A 25592-nucleotide genomic window follows, 5' to 3' on the forward strand; every position below is an offset into this window, starting at 1 on the left:
TCGAATAGTAAGGTCATTTTTGTTTAAAAAAACTCACAAGTATCCATGATTTGAAATATGGCCTATTTTGTGTCATGATAAAACTGACATACTTGCAAGTTGATGTGACATATATGGCATATCTACATATATACAATGCATAAATGCATACCTATCATATATATATATATATAATATATATATATATATATATATATATATATATATATATATATATATATATATATATATATTGCATAGATACATATACATATCTGTCATACTTACACACCAATCATACATATACATATATACACATACATACATGTCATTTACATACTGATGTTACAACTGGTATTTCAAATATTATGTTCAGATAGTGTAGTTGATTAGATATCAATGTTGTAATGGGTTCAATTACATGATTGTTTTTAGTTCCACCTACTAATGTTGCAATTGGTGGTGGTTTTGTTATGTACATATTATTGTAGTTTTTATAGCAAACAATGAACAAAACTGTAGAACCAAACAAATATTTTCTAGTAACAGTGGAAAACGAAGCAACATAAAGCTTGTAATTTGAGTTCTTCAAAAGAGTAGTTAGTCAGTTTGACAGTTGGGTTAATAGTCACCAATGAGAGAACTTGGTTTCTTGACCCCACCTAGCAAACATTTCCATCCATGCATTTCGATACCACTGTATATCTACTTTTGGCTTTTCTCCTTTATATTCAAATAGCTCAACCCACTTCACAACAGGAGCCACGATCCTCCGTGTTTCGGTTTCATCCAACTCCCGATATTCCGGCCCACAAAAATCCTAGATCATATCAAACAAAACCATAAGTTTTTCATGTTAGGGACCAAAAATCCAAACTAATGTTTTAAGTTCTTGAAAGTGAGCCAACATGCTCTAAGAATGTGATACATAAAAAATGCTATTTGATATAAGAATACCTGTTTGATGAACAACTTAAGAGACACCAGTTTTGGATAATATTTCAGAACTTGAATGAGTTCAACAATGGTGAAGGCAGAAATTGTTGTGGTTAACTCCAAAGTCTTCAGATTAGGTAGAGAAGGATCACGTGCAGCATTAATACACTACAAGAATGATAACAAATAAGAGTTCGGAGTTATTATTCATGGTAATAAATACGCTTGTAGGTACTCAAATGATGAAGGTTTGGTGAAAACAAATGATACTTTCAAACGTCTAATTGATGCTATAGATTTTGATCCATGACTTTCTCTAGTAAGTCGTTTTTTTGGGGTTAAATCAAAAAGAAACACCCATATATAGAAAAGAAACAGCTCTTAAAGGTTAATGTACCTGAAAGAAGAAACTCAGGTTGATCCACAAAGATTTCACATGAGAAATTCCAGGAATTAACACCCTTATGGCATTGATTATCATCTCAGCTGTAGGAGCAGGAGGTAATCTTTCAGTTTCAATCACGACTTCCTCTAAAGAGTCTAGACTTTCAAATAAAAAATGATAAGGACCTGTTAACTCCATAAACACCAGTTTTGGGCAAGAAATCTTAATGCCACCACACGAACCCTTCTTTTCCTCGTTATCAATTCTCAATTTCTTGAGCTTCGGACATGAAATGCATAGAAGACCAGGTTTATTTATGATGCAGTCTACCAAACGCAAATCCTCAAGCAATGGGCAGCTTTCCAGAAATTCTTTTTCTAAATCTTTTTCTGATAACACAACATAGCACAACTGAAGAACCCTAAGTGCAGGAAACCCTATAAAATTAGGCAATCTTAAACCATGTTCGAGCAAACACAGCTTTAATACCTTCAATGAACGGCAAGTCACTAAACAATGAGGCATCTCAATATCCTTGGTATCCTCGGACTCCTTCTTAGGGCAAAATGTCAAGTCAAGCTTTTTGACGTTTCTTGTAACAGCCATGTGAATCCACCGCCCTAATGTCGACATTGTGTAATGATAATAGCAGCTTAAACGAAAACGATCCAAATCGAGGGATCTGTTTCCTAAAACCCAGTACACAAACTCTTTGAATTCGTCTTCTTTTAATTTATCTTGGCGATAAAATATATCTAGGGAGGGAATGGAAGTCCACAAATACCTCCATCTTCTGGACAAAATGCTGGTTCGAATTACTTCTTGGGTCAATCGAAGACCTGAAAGAATCAAGAGAAGAATAGAATCCGGCATGTCACTGATCAAATCGACCCCGTCTTCGCATTTTGATGCCTTTGGTCCCTCGGATTTCTTCATGGATTTGGCGACGCAAATAAAAAATCATTCAGAGACGCATACAGATCTCAAATCACACACACAACATGGATATCATTTAGTTCTCTCTTTAGGCAGCTCGTAGCTTCTACATACATACATAGGAAGACGCGTACTCTTTTTCGCGCCAAAGACAGTACGCTTTTCGCGCCAAAATTGATTTTAACAAAATTCATATAAATCTAAATTGCTACTAATATTATTTTTCAGGCTTAATCGATTATTTACGTAACAAAGTTACATGTATCTATCATTTTGCACTAATTTATGCAATTATTTATCCATTTTTTTTAATTATTTTTTGTATTTTATGTTTATATATTACTAAATAAAGATTATGGTTCTGGCTCTTCTTGAAATATTCCAAAAGATTTATTGTATAATTTTGTGAAAGCATTTCATAAATTTATCGAAAAAAATATGAGCATTTTTTATGAAAAAAGAAAGTGTAAAACGACTTAAATTAAAATTATCAAGATAACAAGCCAACCTTTATGAGCATAAGCACTATAAGTTTCTCTACCATGGATTAAAGCCGACAACACATTATTATATGCTTAATGAAATTGGTCATTAGAACTATATCTAATCTATTATATCCTTTTTTTATATCAAATGGTATATATTTTTTCGATGTAATTACTAATTAGTGATTCAAATCCAACATATTATATCGTTTTCAATGCCCAAAACATATTCCAAATATATAACTTTTTGAAAATACCCTTATATTTATATATTAGCTTTTTTTTTTTAAATGAACTTGCAATTTTATTACAATAACTTCCTAAATATATTATTGAACGAATATAACATATAACCTACCGTGTCATCTTCTTCATTAGACAATGCAACCCCCAACCTTGGCGGAACTACATGGGGGCCAGGAGGAGCCGCCCTCCGGTTTTTTGACCTTAGTGCTACTTTTGTAATGAGAAATCTCCAGAAAAGTCATAATATTTTGGAAAAAAAAAAATTAACTAAGTCCTAAATTTTATTTGTTAAACAGAAAAGTCCCGATTTTTTAACTTTTTGAATAAAAAAACCCAAGAAAATCGGCTAATTTATTCACTTTAGTCATTTTTTATTTTTTCCAAAATAATGAGATTTTTCTATAAATTTCGTCAAAACTTATATACAATGTATAAACGTATATTTTATGCATTTATATCTATTATATATATATATATATATATATATATATATATATATATATATATATATATATATATATATATATATATATATTTTAAGTTTTATAATGTACATGTTTATGTACTTTTATTTATTTTAAATGTATAAACATATTTTTTTTTTACATATTTTTAAGTGTTTTTAGTATTTTATATATTTTTTTATGAATTACGTATTTATATATATTTGTATGTATTTATGTATTTTTTTAAGTTTTTAGATGTATATGTTTACATTTTTGTTTATGTATTTTAAATGTATAAAGGTATTTTTTACGTATTTATATGTATTTTTAAGTATTTTACATATATTTATTTATTTTTTATGAGTTATCTTTTTATGTATACAAATTTATATATTTTTGAAGTTTTTATATAGATGTTTTATATTTTTAAGTATTTTAAATGTATAAACGTATTTATATGTATTTTTAAGTATTTTACATATATTTTTATGTATTTTTATATGTTTTTATGTATTACATATTTATATGTATTTTTACATATTTATGTATTTTTTTAAAAAACTTTTTTGTATAGATGTTTATGTATTTTGATGTATTTTAAATGTATAACTGTATTTTTTTACGTATTTATGTATTTTTTACTTCAAGTCGTCTAAACTATTTCATCCAATTCGTACAGCTTCTTCGAGTATGTCTAGATGATTTTCTCAAATACCCACATATTTTAAGTTTTTCTCATTCATTTATCTTAAAATTTAACATCGAATAGGAAAATCTTAAATTATGTGGGTATGTAGGAAAACCATCTAGACATACTTGAAGACGCTGTGCGAATTAGATGAAATAGTGAAGACAACTTGAAGTACAAAATACATAAATACTTAAAAATAATATGGTTATACAGTTAAAATACATAAAAAGACATAAACATCTATATAAAAAAACTTTTAAAATAATACATAAAGACGTAAAAATACATATAAATACGTAATACATAAAAAGCACATAAAAGTACACAAAATATATGTAACATACTTAAAAATACATATAAATATGTAAAAAAAATATTTTTATATATTTAAAATACATAAAAATATAGTAATTGTTGGGAATGCAACAAAACAAGTTAAGCACTTCCGAAAAATTGATATAACGATTTCGGCAAAACTCGCGGAATAAAACTAATGAAAAATAGCAAACGAAATTGAACACGATATTTAACGTGGTTCGGTCTAATTTGACCTACATCCACGGGCGAACGAGAGAGAGGGGATTTTATTAACACCAAAGAAAATTACAATCATACAAGGCTAAAATCTGCCCTTGTAATCTGATCACTCACTGTAAGATATCACTCGTAATTTTTGGCTGCCAAAAATTAAGGCTCTGCACAAAAATAATACCTCACTAATTTCTTTCTGTGTATATATATGAACTTGAGTTGTGTGTTGCGCTCTGCACTTTCAATTGAAAGAAGAAGATGAATATTTATAGTAAGAATTGTCGTAATCCTTTCCTTCATTTCACACAAAAAAGTGTGCCGCAAAGTTTGAAATATTACTTTTTTGTCGTCCAAAACTTTGACAATGCATTTTGTGCGGCCGCTTGTGTTTCTTTGAAAAAATCACCGTCCATATATATTAAATTATGTTTTGCCGACATTCACTATTAAACAATTGAATAATTCAATTGTTAATTAATGTTACATTTATGGCCCTTGAACTCTTAGGAACTTGTCAATTTGTTCAAGACTCCATAAATCTTAACAATCTCCCACTTGGAGGCTTGAACATCTTAGCTTTTCTCTGCCATCCAAAACTTTGCGACATTCCTTAGTCACACACACTCTCTCTCTCTCTCTCGTTCTCTGCCATGCCTTTTCTCAAACTTCTGAAAGGCCAGTTGAAGCCATACAAAGCTTCAACTTTTTAGTGGTAACCACCTTGGTGAGCATATCTGCTGGATTCTTCGTTCCAAGGATTTTCTTCAGATTTAGAGTTCCATCATTAATTAATTCTCGAATGAAATGGTACCTCATCTGAATGTGTTTCGTTCTACTATGAAACACTGGATTCTTTGCCAAGTAAACTGCACTCTGGTTGTCACAATGCAATACACAATCCTCCTGATGCATTCCAAGTTCTGATAGAAAGTTCTTCAACCATATAAGCTCTTTGGCTGCTTCTGCAATAGTCATATACTCTGCTTCTGTGGTTGAGAGAGCAACACTCTTTTGTAACCTGGACATCCAACTGATTGATGTACCTCCAATTGTGAACACATAACCTGTTGTGCTCTTTCCTGAATCCACACATCCACCCAAATCAGCATCGGCGAACCCTTCCAAGATCACACCCTTTCTTCTGAAACATAGGGCAACCTCAGATGTTCCTTTCAAGTAGCAACAGTGATCCATCTCACATCTGTGATACCCACTCCTCTGCATGAAGCTATCAAACTTCAAGTACCACTGTCTTGGAGCTTGCTTCAATCCATACAGACTTTTCTTTAATTTGCACACCAGGTTTTCCTTGCCAACTGTTGGGAAACCCTCTGGTTGTGCCATGTAGATGTCTTCTTCCAGGTCACCATGGAGAAAAGCTGTCTTCACATCTAGCTGCTCTAGATGGAGATCTTCAGAGGCTACAATTCCCAAGACCATTCTGATTGTAGTCATCTTCACAACTGGGGAGAATATCTCGTTGTAGTCAACACCCCTCTTTTGTTGGAAACCCTTTACTACCAATCTGGCCTTGTATCTTTTACTGCCATCAATCTCATCTTTGACCCGAAACACCCATTTGTTCTGCAGTGCTTTCTTCCCTGCCGGGAGCTTGACCAAGGACCAAGTATGGTTCTTATCAAGTGAGCTCAACTCGTCTTCCATAGCCGTCTTCCACTGTATGGAATCTTTCATCCTTAAGGCCTCTGGATAAGATTCAGGTTCACCATTCTCAGTCAACAGCAAGTAATTAGCTGAAGGAGAATACCTTACTGGAGGTCTTCGTGATCTAGTGGATCTACGAATAATAGGAGTTTCGGTTTCTGCATCATCTGCAACCTCATCTTCTGAACTACTATCCACTGTGCTCCCACTATCTCCAGATACATCAGAGCTCCCACTGCTTCCTGAACTTTCACCTATCTCTGGAGTACTAATAGGTTTTACAACATCATCATCTGAGATTTCTTCTAACTCAACTTGATCCTTCTTTTCTGGTTGCTTGTCACCATTGGAGCTTTTTGCAAGTTCATCCTTGTATAGAGCATTCTCGTTGAACACCACATCCCGACTTCTGATAACTTTCTTATTCTCATTATCCCAGAAGCGGTACCCCATGTCATCCAACCCGTAACCTATAAAGGTGCACTTCCTTGCCTTTGCCTCTAGCTTGTCTCTCTCCGAGTCTTTAACTTTAACATACGAGACACAACCAAATACCTTCAAGTGTTTGAGCGAAATCTCCCGACCTTGCCATTCCTCTTCTGGAATCTTGAACCCTATGGGAACTGAGGGTCCTCTGTTGATTAAATATGCAGCTGTGTTGACCGAATCTGCCCAGAACATCTTGGGTAAACCTGCATGCAGTCTCATGCTTTTAGCCCTCTCATTCAATGTTCTGTTCATCCTCTCAGCTACTCCATTTTGCTGAGGTGTCTCCGGAACCGTCTTCTGCATTCTGATTCCTTGGTCAGCACAATAATCAACAAATTCTTTGCTATTGTATTCGCCCCCATTGTCTGATCTGAAACACTTGATTTTCAAGTTTGTTTCATTCTCTACAATAGCTTTCCATTTCTTGAATGTGCTGAAAACTTCAGACTTATGCTTCAAGAAATAAACCCAAACTTTCCTTGTGCAGTCGTCAATGAAAGTAACATAATATCGGGATCCTCCCACTGAAGAAACTGTAGTGGGACCATAAACATCTGAATGTACTAGCTCCAACTTCCCGGAATTGGGTGGACGACTAGTCTTCACGAAAGTAACTTTCTTCTGTTTACCAAGAACACATGGCTCACAGAAATCAACTGTTACAGTCTTTAGATCTGGTATTCTTCCTTTGGAGGCTAGCATCTTCATTCCTTTCTCACTCATATGGCCAAGTCTTTGGTGCCATAGAGTAGACGCCCCAACTTCTTCAACAGCATGTGCTTCAGCATCAGAAACTTCCACCATATAAAGTGTACCCCGTTTCTGACCTCTAGCAACAACTAAGTTTCCCTTTGTCACTTTCCACTGATGATCACCAAATGTAACATGGTGACCTTCATCATCGAGCTGCCCCACAGATATTAACATCCTCTTCAAGTCTGGAATGAACTTGACATTCTTCAAAGTCCACTTCGTACCCAAAGTTGTCTTGAGGACCACATCCCCAACTCCAGTAATATCCAGGCTCTTGTTATCTGCTAATCTGACTTTTCCTTTGTACTGCTTAAAATTATGCATTACTTCTCTGGAATGACTAGCATGAAACGACGCGCCAGAATCCATGATCCAGGATTCAGTTGAGTTTTCAACACAACAAATGAGTGCATCATCTTCAGAATCTGCTGCCATATTTACTTCCTTCTTGCCTTTGTCGGCCGAAGGCTTTGGGCACTGATTTCTGAAATGACCTTTCTCATTACAGTTCCAACAGGTAATATCTTTCCTGTTCTTCGACTGACCTCTCTTTCTTGACTTCGATCTTCCTCTACCACCACCTCCTCTGTTGGTCTTTCTTCCTCTGCCTTCAGTAGTTAGAAGACTACTGGAACCTTCTCCGGCACTCCTTCTGCGCACATCCTCACCAAGGATTAAATCACGAATACCTTCGAATGATAGCTTGGCACCTCCGGCTGAACTGCTAACGGCGGTCACTGTGCCGGACCAACTATCGGGTAACGATGATAATAGTAGCAACGCCATGACTTCATCTTCAAATCCAATATCAACAGATATCAATCTTGATATTATTGAGTTGAATTCGTTTACGTGATCTGTCACCGAGCTACCCTCCTTCATCTTCAGATTTACAAGTTGCCGGATCAAGAAAACCTTATTTGCCGCTGAAGGTTTTTCGTACATATTAGACAGCGCATTTATCAGACTGTAGGTTGTCTTCACATTGACAATATTGTAAGCTACATTCTTTGCCAATGATAACCTTATCACTCCGAGTGCCTGCCGATCTAATAAGTCCCACTCCTCCTGCGTCATCTCTTCGGGTTTGTCTTTGGACAAAGGTTGGTGTAACTTCTTCTGGTAGAGATAATCTTCAATTTGCATTTTCCAGAAACCGAAATCTTGACCATCAAATTTTTCGATCTTAACTTTCCCATCTTCAGCCATAGCTCTGATACCAGTTTGTTGGGAATGCAACAAAACAAGTTAAGCACTTCCGAAAAATTGATATAACGATTTCGGCAAAACTCGTGAAATAAAACTAATGAAAAATAGCAAACGAAATTGAACACGATATTTAACGTGGTTCGGTCTAATTTGACCTACATCCACGGGCGAACGAGAGAGAGGGGATTTTATTAACACCAAAGAAAATTACAATCATACAAGGCTAAAATCTGCCCTTGTAATCTGATCACTCACTGTAAGATATCACTCGTAATTTTTGGCTGCCAAAAATTAAGGCTCTGCACAAAAATAATACCTCACTAATTTCTTTCTGTGTATATATATGAACTTGAGTTGTGTGTTGCGCTCTGCACTTTCAATTGAAAGAAGAAGATGAATATTTATAGTAAGAATTGCCGTAATCCTTTCCTTCATTTCACACAAAAAAGTGTGCCGCAAAGTTTGAAATATTACTTTTTTGTCGTCCAAAACTTTGACAATGCATTTTGTGCGGCCGCTTGTGTTTCTTTGAAAAAATCACCGTCCATATATATTAAATTATGTTTTGCCGACATTCACTATTAAACAATTGAATAATTCAATTGTTAATTAATGTTACATTTATGGCCCTTGAACTCTTAGGAACTTGTCAATTTGTTCAAGACTCCATAAATCTTAACAGTAATATCTATATAAAAACCACAAGGACCAACCACGTAAAAAATGAAACCATATGGACCAAGCACATAGACATCTTCATAGTTGCACTAAATTAACCTGTTTTGGCAAACCACGTGGTCAATCACGTAATTTTGTCTTTTTTAACATAATCAAATTCAAAATAATTCGGTCATTCTAGGACCGGTCCCGAATGCTCTTGACAGATTCACAAAATAATAAAAAAGCATGTAAAAGGATTGTAAATTCAATTTACTTATATCACTTAACACATATATCACTTGACAAAAAAAAGATCGAACCGTTATGAGACCAACACAATACCAGCCCTAGACCGTTTTTAGTATTTAATATCCCTTTTTTAGCAACAGGAAGTCTTCTTTCTATTGCCCTTTTTTTATCAAATATAACAACATACTTTGACTTCTGTGAAAATTCTCAAAGTCGAACCCTAAGTGGCTCTCGATTATGACAAACTATTAAAAAACTCTTTTCTCCAAAATAACATTATACTTTGGATTTCCCATAAGATCACCATTGACTCTTCAAAAATCTTTTTTTAGTTAAAATACTTTTTTTTGAACGAAAAATATAATCTATTCCTAACTAAACTTAATACCACCTATGTCTCACGCGTTAGGAGGGAGTTGAACCCTCAACCTCAAGGAGAGAGAACGACACCTAATATGTAACAACCCGTTATTTTTCAAGTCAATAAAAGTCAATAAAAGTCAACAAAAGCTAATAAAAGTCAAACCCTCTAAATAAAATTCGAGTGTCGTTTATTTTGTTAAGATTATAAGGGTTAAATATGATTTAAAATATATAAATGATGTTTTTATATGCGTATTTTAATGTTTGGGATATAAACACTTAGACTACAAAAACACAAATTTTGGAACCAAATTAGGAACCGAGAACATGCGAAAGGTCCTACTCTTTAGACCGAAAACCCCATCAAGAACACCCCCTTGGCCGAAATCAGATTCCGACCGAAAACCCTTTTCGGCCGAAAACTCCCTTCCGACTGAGAACCATCTCGATATATATGATTTAACTCGAAAACATAAGTCATTTCTCACTTTTCCAACCGAAAACACACCCATTTTTCTCTCAAGTATCATCCAAGAACCTTCAAAACTTCAAGCTAAATCCTTCAAATCTTCATAATTTTCACCAAGAACACCAAGAACAATCTTCAAATCTTCAAGCTGACCGAAATCCCTCCTGACCGAGAACCACTAGACCGAAATCCCCCTTGACCGAGAACCTTTCCGGACTGAAGACTGATTTTGGTCAGAACCGAGAACTCTTCTTTTAGACCCACTTTCACACCGAAAACACCTAGAACTATCTCGATTAATTCCCAAGGCTTTTGTAGGTATTCCTTACATAATTAAAGTGTTGTCTAACACTTTAATTATTATTTAAACATCACTTAATTTATTATTTAAATTAATAACTTATTAATTTAAATACGATATCGTTTATAAATATTATTAGGATACGGCTACCTTCACATATTCTAATCCAAGGATCATCGTTAGCACTTCGCGACTCAACCGAACACCCACATTCGAGGTGAGTTCATACCCCTACGTTTTCCCGATTTTTAAATTGTTTTAGGGGGGGGGGGGGGGAATACAAGTAAAACACAAGAAATCTTGTGTTTAAAAATATAAATTGCTTATTATATTTTCTTACCGTTAACATGCATTTAAATGTGAAATTACTAAATACGCCAAACATCGTTACTGTTAAACTACAAAATATCTTAAGTCGCAACGGTTTTTACATCAAAGGAACAAATGAACTATTTTACAAACTTATAAACTATAATGGGTATAGTTTATGGAACAAAGGAAACTATTTTACTAAGATCAGGTTACAACACGGAAAAAAACTTATAAACTATACTAGGTATAGTTTATGGAACAAACGGACAATTTTTACAAATTTACATGTTATTTACTGAAAGGTTTTTCGCTTTATTACTCGTAAACTCGTTGAAGCAATTTGTGAGACGCCTTCACTTACTTATCTAAGTACTCACCAAGTCCTGACTTATAATGAGAGTCTCTCGTAGGGAGAGCGAGATATTTGTGTATAGATCTATACGGGACTGACAAGCCCGCACCTTAACTGTTAGCTACAGTTAGGCCGGCAGGCCTGGGGTGACAAATGTCGTTAACATTCTGATGCCTGAAGAACGTCGCGATCAGGCCATCATAGCTTATAGTATGGTTATAAGAACTCACATGGAGAAAACAACGACTCATTTACGTAGTAATATACTTTTTAAACAGTCTAAAAGGTTATTAACATCGCTTCTAATTTACAGAGCAAACATATTTTCAGCTAGTTTTATTTATGAATAAAACTAGGTATCATCAAATTAAGTATGAAATTTATACTTGTAGCTTTCGATCTTTGAACGTTTAAGACTATAACTCAGTTCTAAAGAAAATATTGGATTTTCTGGAAGAAAACATTAACATTTTCAAAGAACAAAGAATATACTTTCTATAACAAAAATACTTATGAACTCGCCAACTTTAATGTTGACACTCTTTCAAACCACTTGTCTTCTCAGGAAAGTTAGTAGACAGGTACCCTCGCAGGCGTTACGAAGACGAAGCTTAGTAGTATCACGTCTTATCTTTTGCTATAGTTTTAACGTTAAGCAATGTAATGTTTTGAATACAATGTAAATACTATGTTATTAATACAATGATTGTTGTTGCTTTGATTACTATTATACAATTGTTGTGATACTGTACATGACGTCCTCCGCCCCCGAATGTTTCCGCCGTTCCGGTTTGGGGGTGTGACAGATTGGAATTAGAGCATTGTTTATAGTGAACTAAGTATATCAACCAATAAAAGATATACAACTATAGACACAATGGGATAAAAACACTCTGACCAAGAAGTGTACTTTTAAAATATATTAATATTTTCATAAAAGTATACATACGTGCATATATATATATATATATATATATATATATATATATATATATATATATATATATATATATATATATATATATATATATATATATATATATATATATATATACTAGAAAAAGTATCACAAGAAGAACAAAACAAAAGTATTTAGATGTTGAACACTACCATCAAACATAGAAAGATATGTAATCATATCTGGGATAAATATAGCCTGATCAACTATATTTATTTGAGATACGACCAATATGTGTTTGGGAGTGATAGTGGTGTTGCAACAAGTCTAAAACTTACCAACTCTATATACAAAGGAATACTATAATCAAACATAAAGTTTAAAATACTATAGGAGTATTTTATGATACTATACAATAACAATAAGTCTAAAAACTTATCAACTACGTATACCAAGAAGCTCTAGAATCAAACATATAATTAAAATACTATAGGAAGATTTTAGGCACAATAACCAACTTATGTGAAAACTAAAAGACCCTTACTGGTAGGTCTATAATTACTGAGTGTATACGTTAAGATTATATATAGTTGAGACCTTATAGACTTAGAATTTGTGACTTTCGCTCTATTTCCCGTTCCTTATTTGGTTGTGGTCTTAGAGTAGGATCACTTATTCGAAGGTCTATTTGATCTTGGTTATATATAATTTGTATACATTACGTGATTATACTACGTGATTATAGGAGGGCCCTATAAGGATTATCATAAAAATTTCAATAGAAATACTTTTATTAACCTCATAGATTCTTTAGACACTCCCATTCTTGCACGAATAACATAAATAGATGTAGCCACTCCACTATAACAGCCAAGCAAATGAACTGAGGAAGAACCAAAATAGGGTTCATGAGGAAGATCTCGAGAAAGGATCGGACGAAGAGAAAGGCTCTAGAGAGATCATTAGTGAACCCTACCCTATCAGGAACAAACTGAAGAGCCCGCTCGGATATTTGGGTCCAGATTCGGGCAATCATAGGAACGATAACACCATAGGAATGCCAGGAGAAAGCCAACCCTTACCGCTAAAACTAGGGCAATCATAGCTAGGACAGAGAGCAGAAGAGACTATTCACGAATTATGTGAGGAGGCCGAACTCTTTATGAGTCACGCTAATAACTTATAAACGAATATAACTAGTGAGTTAGTGAATATACTACTCACACTATGTGTTAGGCTTATCACTTCTTTCGTAACAACAAATACTAGTACACCAAGCCATAGAATTCCGTATAAAGGTGGTAACTATTAAAAATTCATAAGTTTATTTTTTCATAGACCTCTGTTATGAATTGATCACAAAAATCTATAAAAGCCAGAACACAATACGCACAGAACCAAGATAACATAGTTCAATAGATACACAACTTATAACCACTACTAAAGACTTACCACTGTATCATTCTTTTAAACCTTAGGGTAGAAAGATGCCTTCTCGTAGACTTATGGGGTGCGATCATACCAGCACTAATGCACCGGATCCCATCAGAACTCTGCAGTTAAGCGTACTTGGGCGAGAGTAGTACTAGGACGAGAAAACTTAGCATTTGTACAATACCTATTTCTACTCTCTACATTAAAGACATCATAGGAATGTAAGTCGAAACATTGAGAATCGTATAACAAAACGAGAAATTTATATGCATATATAAAGAGATAAAATACAACTAGCAACAACCATAGTTACTTACGAGCTTGTTTCTCGCCATGCAACTAACCATGCCTCCAAAAGGAAGTAACCAGCCAACCGGTGAAACGCCATTTCAGCAGATAGACTCCGCTACTTTTCAAGCTGCGGTCACAGCCGCCGTGTCAGCCGTCATGGCGCATCTCAATGCAAATAACGCTAGTGAGAATGGAGATTGTGTCATCAATCCCAAACGCAGTGATAACCAAGGAAACCAACGAGTGCCTACCTACAAGGATACCCCAACCCACAAACCTAAGAACATGAAACGAAAGTTCAGGAACGAGAAAGGGGGCAGTTCGACTCAAGGGCCTACCAAAAAGCAACAAGCAGTAGCAGCCCCTACCCCTACTGGTCATACTACCTCGACACTGACAACACCATACTATGGAAATCTCCCACAATGCAGCAAGTGCTACTACCATCATTAGGGAGTCTGCAGAGTGTTGCATTGCATCAAATGCAACAAGAAGGGGCACACCGCCCGCCTCTGTAGGACTCCAGGCCAACACATCACTTTAACCACCAATGTTGGTACAAGCCAAATATGTCATGCATGTGGTGAGACCGGGCATTTCAAGAGAGATTGCCCAACAGAGAGGAATGATGGAGGAGTGGGAGGAGTTTAACAACAGGACATGAAGAAACAATGAGGGACTCTTCTGGGATTTTTTGTATGTCACTAAATATCAATATTTAAGCATCAAATCTTCTCTGAAATTTTTGCCAATTAAAAACATAATCATAAATTGCTTCCTCGTCCGAATAAAACACATCATTCACATAAAAACTAAGGATCCTTGCAGGTGAGCTATGATGGCTAAGTGTAAACATTAGGGTCATATATAGTTAGGATTCTGCAGGATTAGAGTGAGTGATTCCGCCTTATTTCCTGCTTCTTGTTTGATTGTTGATTTAGGGCAGAGTTACTCATTCGACGGTCTTCTCAATCTTAATTATATATGATCTGTATACACCGAGCGATTATAAAGGGATTGAGTAGGGAGCATATTACGAGAATTCCTTACTAATTATAGGAGCACTCTTACTACCTATACTCGCTAAATGTGGTGCAAACATTCACAACAGTAAAAACAAGAATAAAACAGAAGGCACTAAAGACATATACATAGAATACGCCATCGCTTTAAACAAACACTTCATCCTAATCAACTTAACACCCGTTACGATAAGAAGTTCCGACGTGGCCATTAGAAATGGATTGGCTTGGTCCTCACCATACCAACTCTATATGCTACGGAAAGACTCTTCGCCTTAACCGACCGTCTAACGAAATCTTTTCAACCTATAACGATAAACCCTACATAAACCCTTGTATCATCTCTCGCTTCAAGACTCAGAAGTACCCATGCGATGGGTACCACGCCTTCCTAGCTCACTCCGTAGACAAGAAACTTAAAGTGAAAAACACTGAGAGTGTTCCGAAAGTTCGTAACCTTCCCGAAGTATCCTTAGTAGACCTCTCAGGAATACCACTCGTACAGCAAGTCAAGTTCAAGAATAGAGATTAAGGACCCATACAGCGAGCCTATCACTACTAAGTGTATACGCGGGGGTGGTATATAATTAAGATTTTACGGACTTAGGATGTGTAATTCCGCCCTACCTCTTGTTCCTTGCCTGGTTGTGGACTTGGGGCAGAGCCGCCCATCCGACCGTCCTTTCAAATCTTAATTATATACGACTTGTAGACACGAGGTGATGATAGATGAACCAAGTATGAGTCTACTATGAACTTCAGGACAAAGCTGCCCAAGACTACAAGTAGACATGCTACCACTCGAGCAAATGTAGACAAGTAAACTGAACCCACACCCTTCCCCGTCTTAAGTACAATTTACCAGTTCTAAACAAAAAGTCGGATTAAACGAAACAAAGTCACATACTAATAATAAAGGTCCGCTGGAACACCAAGCGAGGACCTGAATTCACTTAGAGACGAGAAGACCAATAAGAACAGAAGTACCCACCTCTTTCCCTAGTTCAAAGAATAACCACTCAGAATTCGAATTTCGGGACGAAATTCCCTCTAACGGGGGGATATTGTAACAACCCGTTATTTTTCAAGTCAATAAAAGTCAACAAAAGCCAATAAAAGTCAAACCCTCTAAATAAAATCCGAGTTTCGTTAATTTTGTTAAGATTATAAGGGTTAAATATGATTTAAAATATATAAATGATGTTTTTATATGAGTATTTTAATGTTTGGGATATAAACACTTAGACTAAAAACACAAATTTTGGAACCAAATTAGGAACCGAGAACATGTGAAAGGTCCTGCTCTTCGGACCGAAAACCCCACCGAGAACACCCCCCTTGGCCGAAATCGGATTCCGACCGAAAACCCTTTTCGGCCGAAAACTCCCTTCCGACCGAGAACCCTCTCGATATATATGATTTAACTTGAAAACATAAGTCATTTCTCACTTTTCCAACAGAAAACACACTCATTTTTCTCTCAAGTATCATCCAAGAATCTTCAAAACTTCAAGCAAAATCCTTCAAATTTTCATAATTTTCACCAAGAACACCAAGAACAATCTTTAAATCTTCAAGCTAACCGAAATCCCTCCTGACCGAGAACCACTAGACCGAAATCCCTCTTGACCGAGAACCCTTCCGGACCGAAGACTGATTTCGGTCAGAACCGAAAACTCTCCTTTTGGACCCACTTTCACACCGAAAACGCCTAGAACTATCTCGATTAATTCCCAAGGCTTTTGTAAGTATTCCTTACATAATTAAAGTGTTGTCTAACACTTTAATTATTATTTAAACATCACTTAATTTATTATTTAAATTAATAACTTATTAATTTAAATACGATATCGTTTATAAATATTATTAGGATATGGCTACCTTCACGTATTCTAATCCAACGATCATCGTTAGCACTTTACGACTCAACCGAGCGCCCACATTCGAGGTGAGTTCATACCCCTACGTTTTCCCGATTTTTAAACTGTTTTAGGGGGAGGGGGGAATACAAGTAAAACACAAACAATCTTGTGTTTAAAAATATAAATTGCTTATTATATTTTCTTACCGTTAACATGCATTTAAATGTGAAATTACTAAATACGCCAAACATCGTTACTGTTAAACTACAAAATATCTTAAGTCGCAACGGTTTTTACATCAAAGGAACAAATGAACTATTTTACAAACTTTTAAACTATAATGAGTATAGTCTATGGAATAAAGGAAACTATTTTACTAATATCAGGTTACAACAAGGAAACAAACTTATAAACTATAATAGGTATAGTTTATGGAACAAACGGACTATTTTTACAAATCTACATGTTATTTACTGAAAGGTTTTTTCGCTTTATTACTCGTAAACTCGTTGAAGCAATTTGTGAGACGCCTTCACGTACTTATCTAAGTACCTACCAAGTCATGACTTATAACGAGAGTCTCTTGTAGGGAGAGCGGTATATTTGTGTATAGATCTATACAGGACTGACAACCCCGCACCTTAACTGTTAGCTATAGTTAGGCCGGCAGGCCTGGGGTGACAAATGTCATTATCATTCCGACGCCTGAAGAACGTCGCGATCAGGCCATCATAGGTTACAGTACGGTTATAAGAACTCACATGGAGAAAACAACGACTCATTTACGTAGTAATATACTTTTTGAACAGTCTAAAAGGTTATTAACATCGCTTCTAATTTACAGAGCAAACATATTTTCAGCTAGTTTTATTAATGAATAAAACTAGGTGTCATCAAATTAAGTATGACATTTATACTTATACCTTTCGGTCTTGGAACGTTTAAGACTACAACTCGGTTTCTAAAGAAAATATTGGATTTTCTGGAAGAAAACATTAACATTTTCAAAGAACAAAGAATATACTTTCTATAACAAAAATACTTATGAACTCACCAACTTTAATGTTGACACTCTTTCAAACCACTTGTATTTTCAGAAAAATTAGTAGACAGGTACCTTCGCAGGCGTTACGAAGATGAAGCTTAGTAGTATCACGTCTTATCTTTTGCTATAGTTTTAACCTTAAGCAATATAATGTTTTGAATACAATGTAAATACTATGTTATTAATACAATGGTTGTTGCTTTGATTACTATTATACAATTGTTTTGATACTGTACATGACGTCCTCCGTCCCCGAATGTTTCCGCCGTTCCGGTTTGGGGGTGTGACATAATACCACTAGGCTAGAAGCCCTTTGGTACATAATATATGGTCACCTAATTTATTTTTTTCTATCATTCAAAATCGATGTGTAATTACATTTTAAGACCTTCAAACTACACTAAAAATATAAACCCATTCAACTGAAACTTATATATTTACTAATTCAATAGGCCAGTCTTCAATTGAAATTAGATTTTATGGATGTACACTCTCGAATTTCTCATGTGACCGAGTCTCCTCCATGGCCATTGCTCTTGACAACTTACAATTGATTCTTCACACATGCAAATAATGTGAGTTCATTTTCGTCAGACACATACATACATGTTGATGATGTCATATATACATGTCTGGATAACACATGTATTTGTTTTTGTTGTGTTGCAAATATTACTGTCAATCGGGGCAGTTGGTTTTACATAGTGATGTTACATTTGACGTTGATGTGGTAACATACATGTTTTTTGGTTTACATATTCATGGTGTTGCGGTTACGTACATATTTTTTTATAGCAGAGAATATGAACTGAACTATAGACCAAAACAAGTATTTATGGTAATACTAAAAAATGAAGCAAAAATCCAAATCAAGCCAAAAAATCTAGTTACCATGTAACATGAATAGGTTACTGTTTACCATAAAGCTTGTAAAATCAGTTTGTCATAAGAAAAATCGGTCTCTAATAAAAAAAAAGTAACTTTCTTACCCCAACTAAAAACCATTTCCAAACATCTAACTTCATCCCAGTCTGAAACTTTCGGTTTTTCTCCCTTGAATTCAAAAAACTCGGCACTTTTCAGATCAGGAGTCATGATTCTCTTTCTGCCACCTTCATGCGATTCCCACTCTTCCCGTCCATAAAATTGCTATATCATATCAAACAAAAGTTTTGAATTCTTGAAAAAAATATTTATTGGCTGAATTGATTTTTCATATAATAGGTAACTAAAGGTCCCCAGTTCAAATCCTTTTGAGATTATGTCTAGGCCAGGGTGCATGAAAATTTGGTGAAAAGGCCTCTGCCAATTTCAGGATTCATGAATCTCAAATTTTGACCAAGGAAAGTGTGAAAGTGAGTTAACATGCTTCATGAATGTGATACATAAAAAGAATACCTTTTTGATGACCAACTTGAGAGACTCCAGTTTGGGATAATATTTGAGAATTCGGATGAATTCAATGAAATTGAAGGCATCAATTGTTGTGGTTAGCACCAGAGTCTTCAGATTAGGTAGAGAAGGATCACGTGCAGCATTAATACACTACAAGAATGACACTCCAAATTATTTTAATCAGAATGAAGAGTTGTGCATAAAGAGAATAAGCATGTACCTGACTGAAGAAGTAAACGTCGGTCAACAAAGATTCCACTTGAGAAATTCCAGGAAACAACACAGATTTGATGTTTCCTTCCAATTCAGGGTCAATCGCAGCTTCCTTCAAGGAGTCTAAACATTCAAAGTACAAATTATAAGCTATATGACCTGTTGTATCCAAATGCACCAGTTTTGGGCAGGAAACCTTAATGCTACCACACATGCCCTCATCTTCATTCCCGTTAAATATCGTTAGCTTCTTGAGCTTCAGACATGAAATACAAAGAACACCAAGTTTATTTATGATGCAGTCATCCAAACTCAATTCCTCAAGCAATGGGCAGCTTTCTAGAAAACGTTTTACCAAATCGTCGTCTTCCAATAAGTTAACACTTTCCAATTCAAGAACCCTAAGGGTCGGGAACCCCATAATATTGGGTAACTTTAAACCACGTCGTGACAAATCCAACTCTAATACCTCCACCGAACCGCTGGTCACAAGACAATGGGGCATCTCAATATCTTCATAATTCTGGTTAGGGGAAAGCGTCAATTCAAGTTTTTTGACATTTCTTGTAACGGCGGCATGAATCCACCGTCCTACCGTCCACATACTGTAGTAATTTGAACAGGATAAACGAAAACTATCCAAATCTACAGATTTGTTTACAAAAACCCAATATAGAAACTCTTTGAATTCGTTTTTTTTCAATTTTCCTTCGTAATGTATGTGGATAGAGGGAACCGCAGTCCACAAATACCTCCATCGTCTGGACAAGATGCTGCTTCGAATTGTTTCTTTGGTGAAAAAAAGACGTGATAGAATCAAAACAAGAATAGCATCGGGCATGCTACTGATAAAATCGACCCCATCTTCGCGTTTCAATGCCTTTGGTCGCTCCGATTTCTTCATGTAAAGCAAACTGATCTTCAAGACGGTTTCAATTCATTTATCGCTCGTAGCTCCTCTATGGAGTAAAATGCGTATTTTTTAGCATCAAAATCTCGCTCGTTCTTTAGGATTTAGAATAAATCGCACATTTGGTCCATGTTGTTTGCCCTAATTCACAGTATTTGTGTTACCGCTCATTTCGTAACATGGCTAGTCCATACGGTTTACTTTGGTCACAGTGATGATCCTGATGCATATGAAAAATACCATACTACTCTGTTAAATATATTTTTCTCTTTCTCTTATTACCATTTCAATATTTTAAAAATAAAAAACACATTCTACCCTACCCAACCCCACGAGTTTTTGTCCAAAAGAGAGTTATTGGAAAAACTATTTTCCATTAGTGTTGTTTCAAAAGTATTTATCATATTAGTATTGACAAAACTGCAAATTTAGTCTCCTTGGTATTCAAAAAACTTTGGATAAGATCCAAAAAGTTTTCAACTTGCATGGAAAGTCCAAAATCAAGGTTTTTTTGGGTTATTGGTCCAAAAAAACTTAAAAAGACGGTTATGCCTTTTTTATTTCTTTTTTCCCTTTTCTATAAGTATTTTAATGATATTTTCACTTAAAAAAAAGGAAAAAAAGAATTTTCCACCCCTACCCCACCGTACTCTCTCTCTCTCTATCCCTCTCTCTCTCTTTCACTATTTCTCTCTCATTTCAATGGTTGAACTATATGAGACCAAACATTAAACATGACGAAGTTTCTGATGATGAAGATAAAGTTATATGTGTCCTCTTTGCTAGCATTGGTAGCAGGTACACTTTCTCTTTCGAGATTTTGTATTAAGGGCGATTTTGTGGTATTTAGCACGCAAAAATGGAGATTTTTGTCAAGATCTCTCATATGTGAATATATATGTTGAAATCTAGAAGTTTCAATAACTTAATGTGCAAGTGGTCAATAATGGCAGCACAATTACCAGGAAGAACAGACAATGATATCAAGAACTACTGGAACACAAAGCTGAAAAAGAAGATGATGAACAGCTTAATCATCCTACCCGAACTTAGAAAACCTCTTCAACATCTTCAATGTTTCAGTTCTTCAACAAACTACAGCTACCCATCACAATCGATTTTTCAAAATAGTAATATCAATGTTAATGCTCCATTATCATCATCAATATCATCGTCTCTATCATACTTGTACAGTACAAATACTTCTAGTTACCATGATCAAACCTTATCAATCCCATCTAGCCCTAGAATTAATGCTGCTAATCGTCAACATCCAGTTCTCCAATCACAAGATCATGGATTTCTCGGTTTGCTTTCCACGGAGACTTACCAGTAGGAGGTAAAAGACAGTTCTACCCTTGTCTTCTTTGGAGGTGATCAAGCCTGTTGCAGTTCTAATTCCGATGGGAGCTGCCATTATGAGTATCGTAGTACTGTTGGTGTGTATGATCAGCATTGTAACAACTTGAGTGATTCTTACAAGGAATTTGGTGGGCATTATGATAAGGAAAAAGGGTATTATGAGGATTCTTCATTAGACTCGAGTCTTGAGGAGATCAAGCAGATGAGAGAGAAAGAGTCAGAGAGAGAGAGAGAGAAAAGGGGGGGGAGAGAGAGAGAGAGAGAGAGAGAGAGAGAGAGAAAGAGAGAGAGAGAAAGAGTACGGTGGGTGGGGGGTGGGGGTGGAATTTTTTTTTTTTAAAGTCAAAATAGTATTAAAATACTTATAGAAAAAGGGAAAAAGAAATCAAAAGGGCATAACTGTCTTTTTAAGTTTTTTTTACCAAAAACGCAGAAAAACCTTGATTTTGGACCTTCCATGCAAGTTGAAAACTTTTTGGACCCTATCCAAAGTTTTTTGAATACCACAGGGACCAAATTTGCAGTTTTGTCTATTAGTATTTCTTTCTAATTTTCTTTATTTTTCATTTTTTTAATGTTAATTTATTTTAAATACCCAATTTTCTCACATTTTCTCTTTTATTTCACATTTTTACTGTTTCTTTATTATTATTTTTAAATAACAGTTATATTTAAGTTTTTATTACCTTTTTTACTTAGTCTTTTTAAATTATAGCTTTTTTAACCTTTTTATTTTAAAAATCCTTTTTTTATACAAACCCTTGATAATCAAATTTTAGCCATCGTAAATTAAATATACAATATATTTTAAGGTGCAAAACTCCAACATTACACATATAATGTTTTAGGTAAAAAAAACTTCAACATTATTTGTTACAATAAAAAAAAAAAAAACTCTAACATCGTTTGTTACAAAAAGAAAAACATCACAATTAACTTGAACTTGAACAAAAAAAAGACACATTTTTTTTATTATCCTTGCCCTTGGAACGAAACAACGAACAAAACAAAATAAAAAACAAAGATGAAAACGCAATCTAGGGCTCCAGGTGGCCGATGATGGGTGGAGGAGGCCCAGGTTGTCAGTGATAGGCGATAGGCAGAGGAGGCTGTTGGCGAAGGAGCGACGGGAGTAGAGTCATAGATTGCGTTTTCGTCTTTTTTTTTTCTCTTCGTTGTTTTGTTACAGGGACAAGGATAATAAAAAATAAAAAAAACATGTCTTTCACCGAATCACATCCATCCTGAGGACTTCACCTCCAATCTCTTTCATATGGAAGTTTTATGGAAATTGAAGGCTGAGCAGGTGATAGCTTCAAGGGCAGGGCACCCTCCTTTCCCGCGGGCATGAACTCACCAAACAAATTTGTTGCAATCTCTATAATGGAAATTGCTCGGTTCTTGACGAATTCTTTGTACCTTATCATCATCATGTTGTTATTATTGTTGGTTTAGGGTACTGCTATAGTCTCTTCCATGGATGAAGAGAATGGTGGTGGTGCAGATTCGTGATGAAGATTGGACAATCAATGTGACTGTGTGGAACAAATTCATGATGAAGCATGTGCTTATTCCCATGGCCTCCACCACATGTGTTGTTAGAAGGAGAGATATCTCTCTTCCTTGAAGTTCTATCTACCCATCCTTGATCTCTCACCCTATACTGCATTACTTGAGGAGATAAGGGAAACTCGATTTGGAATAGGTCCCAAACAAATCCTTTCTCGCCTGTTACCATTGAGGAGTGGCTTATAGCTCAACATCAGGATTTTTAGGGGCTTTTGGTTGATAATTAGTGGTTAGATGCAACCCATGTTGCACTTAAGCAAGAACCGGAAGCTGCACAACATGATCTTTAACAAACAGACACCTTTTCCTCGCAACTTCCACTACTAGAAAATCTGATAATACATACGGCACCATCCATAGGTATAGCGATACCGATGAAATTACGATGGAAAAAGGGTTGTGGCATAAAGGTTCATTGGTAAATTATATTGGCGAATACGACAAATTAGCTACGGAATATCGACGGGATTATCCGTCGGTAAATTACCGACATAATAACTACGGAAATAAGTAGCTACGGATTATCGACAGGGCCCACTTTGACTGACATTAACATTGACTTTATCACCTACGGATTTCCGACATCCCACATTACCGAAGGATTTTCCGTAGGTATTATGTCACTAAATGTCTTTTTTTAAAAGAAAAAAACAATTTTTTTTAAATCAATTAATTATGACAAAATGAAGTAAAAATTATTTTGATTAAACTACACATACACATATACAGGTAGCTTTTCTAGCTTTCCTTTTGTGTATACGCATGCTAAATATTATTATTATTGGTACTATTAATATCATTTTAATTGTTTGTGTGTTAAACATAGTTTTTTCGATTTTTTCTCTTCGTGCTATATGGGTGCATGTATATGTAATACAATAATGTATATCTATACACATGATAAATATGTAAAATAACGAATCGAAAAAAATTACGTTTTAATACTCGAACAATTAAAAAGTAATAATAATAATAATAATAACAATAATAATAATAATAACTACTAGTAAAGAGTCATGTGCATTGCACGTATTTGATGATGTTTGGTGGTCAACATCACTAAATTCCCTACAACCTTAGGCCATCTATAATGGGAGTTTAATGGTGGGGGAGGGGGAGGGGAGTGTTTAATGGGGAGTTTAATCTCATTAAACTCAAAATCCCTATTGTGGAAAAATGACTAGGATTCGATAGAATGGGGAGTTCAATCCCCATTCAACTCTATACTCTCTCTCCTCACACACACATACACACACACACACACACATATATATATATATATATATATATATATATATATATATATATATATATATATATATATATATATATTAAAATTATTTTTTATTTTAAATTTGTAATTAATGTTAATTTTAATTGTAGTTTTTAATTTTTATTTTCATGCTAGTTAATTTTTAAAAAAATAACAATAAATAAAAAGAAAATAATAAATGATTTGACAATCCATTAAATTGTATAAAGTTTAATGGAGTGTAGAGTTTAATGAGTAAAGTTGTATAGTAAGTGGAACGTACATGTGTCAATCTATTGAACTCATATGAGTTCAATGCATTGGAGATGGTCTTAAGAGATTTTATGAAGAAAAGTCTCATTATTTTAGAAAATTTTTTAATAAAGTCCTAAAAGTTTTTTTTAACAGAAAATTTCTGATTATTTAACATTTTTCCCAAATTAATAAAAAAGTCATTTTTTATATTTTAACAGGAAATGACAGATTATTTGATTTTCTCAAAATAATGAGACTTTTCTGTTAAAAAAAACTTTTAGGAGTTTATAAAAAATTTCCCCAAAATAATAAGATTTTTCCGCATAAAACCCCAACCTCAAAAGCAAAGCAATTCTCTTTAGTGGAATCCCTTTTGAAAGATCTCAAGCATTGCTCAAGTAACTCAGCTACAAAATAGAAGAAAAGTTTTCTCTCAATTGAAGAACGTCAATTTCCTTTTAAAGTAACTACAGGTTGTCATATAGATAGAAGAAGGGCTAAATTTTTTTTTTCATAAAATTGGCACTGCTAGCAAACACTATAACTCATGATTATTGAAGAAAGTGCAGCCTCCTATACAGACCCCCTAACTAGTTAGATATGTAATCAACTGTTAGATTCATAGAA

General features: G+C 34.8%; 2 protein-coding genes and 1 pseudogene across 2 annotated transcripts; 1 reads left to right on the forward strand and 2 right to left on the reverse strand.

The window, feature by feature from the left end:
• Positions 1 to 498: 498 nt before the first annotated feature.
• On the reverse strand, positions 499 to 2310 carry LOC145117165 (F-box/LRR-repeat protein At3g26922-like). The gene is made up of 3 exons (XM_079053467.1): positions 1313 to 2310; positions 937 to 1083; positions 499 to 799 (listed from the first exon to the last, which is right to left on the reverse strand). The coding sequence occupies exons 1-3, from the start codon at positions 2234 to 2236 to the stop codon at positions 608 to 610; spliced, it is 1263 nt and encodes a 420-aa protein (XP_078909593.1). The 5' UTR covers positions 2237 to 2310; the 3' UTR covers positions 499 to 607.
• Positions 2311 to 18884: 16574 nt separating this feature from the next.
• Positions 18885 to 20732, reverse strand: LOC145116062 (F-box/LRR-repeat protein At3g26922-like). The gene is made up of 3 exons (XM_079052427.1): positions 19625 to 20732; positions 19408 to 19554; positions 18885 to 19158 (listed from the first exon to the last, which is right to left on the reverse strand). The coding sequence occupies exons 1-3, from the start codon at positions 20519 to 20521 to the stop codon at positions 18925 to 18927; spliced, it is 1278 nt and encodes a 425-aa protein (XP_078908553.1). The 5' UTR covers positions 20522 to 20732; the 3' UTR covers positions 18885 to 18924.
• A 280-nt stretch (positions 20733 to 21012) lies between these two features.
• LOC145112446 (uncharacterized) lies at positions 21013 to 22288 on the forward strand (annotated as a pseudogene).
• The last annotated feature ends 3304 nt before the right edge of the window (positions 22289 to 25592 follow it).

The sequence above is a fragment of the Lactuca virosa genome, chromosome 5, assembly GCF_052849685.1.
Source record: "Lactuca virosa cultivar CGN04683 chromosome 5, Lactuca_virosa_CGN04683_v6, whole genome shotgun sequence".
In the NCBI taxonomy this organism is placed as follows: Eukaryota; Viridiplantae; Streptophyta; class Magnoliopsida; order Asterales; family Asteraceae; genus Lactuca; species Lactuca virosa.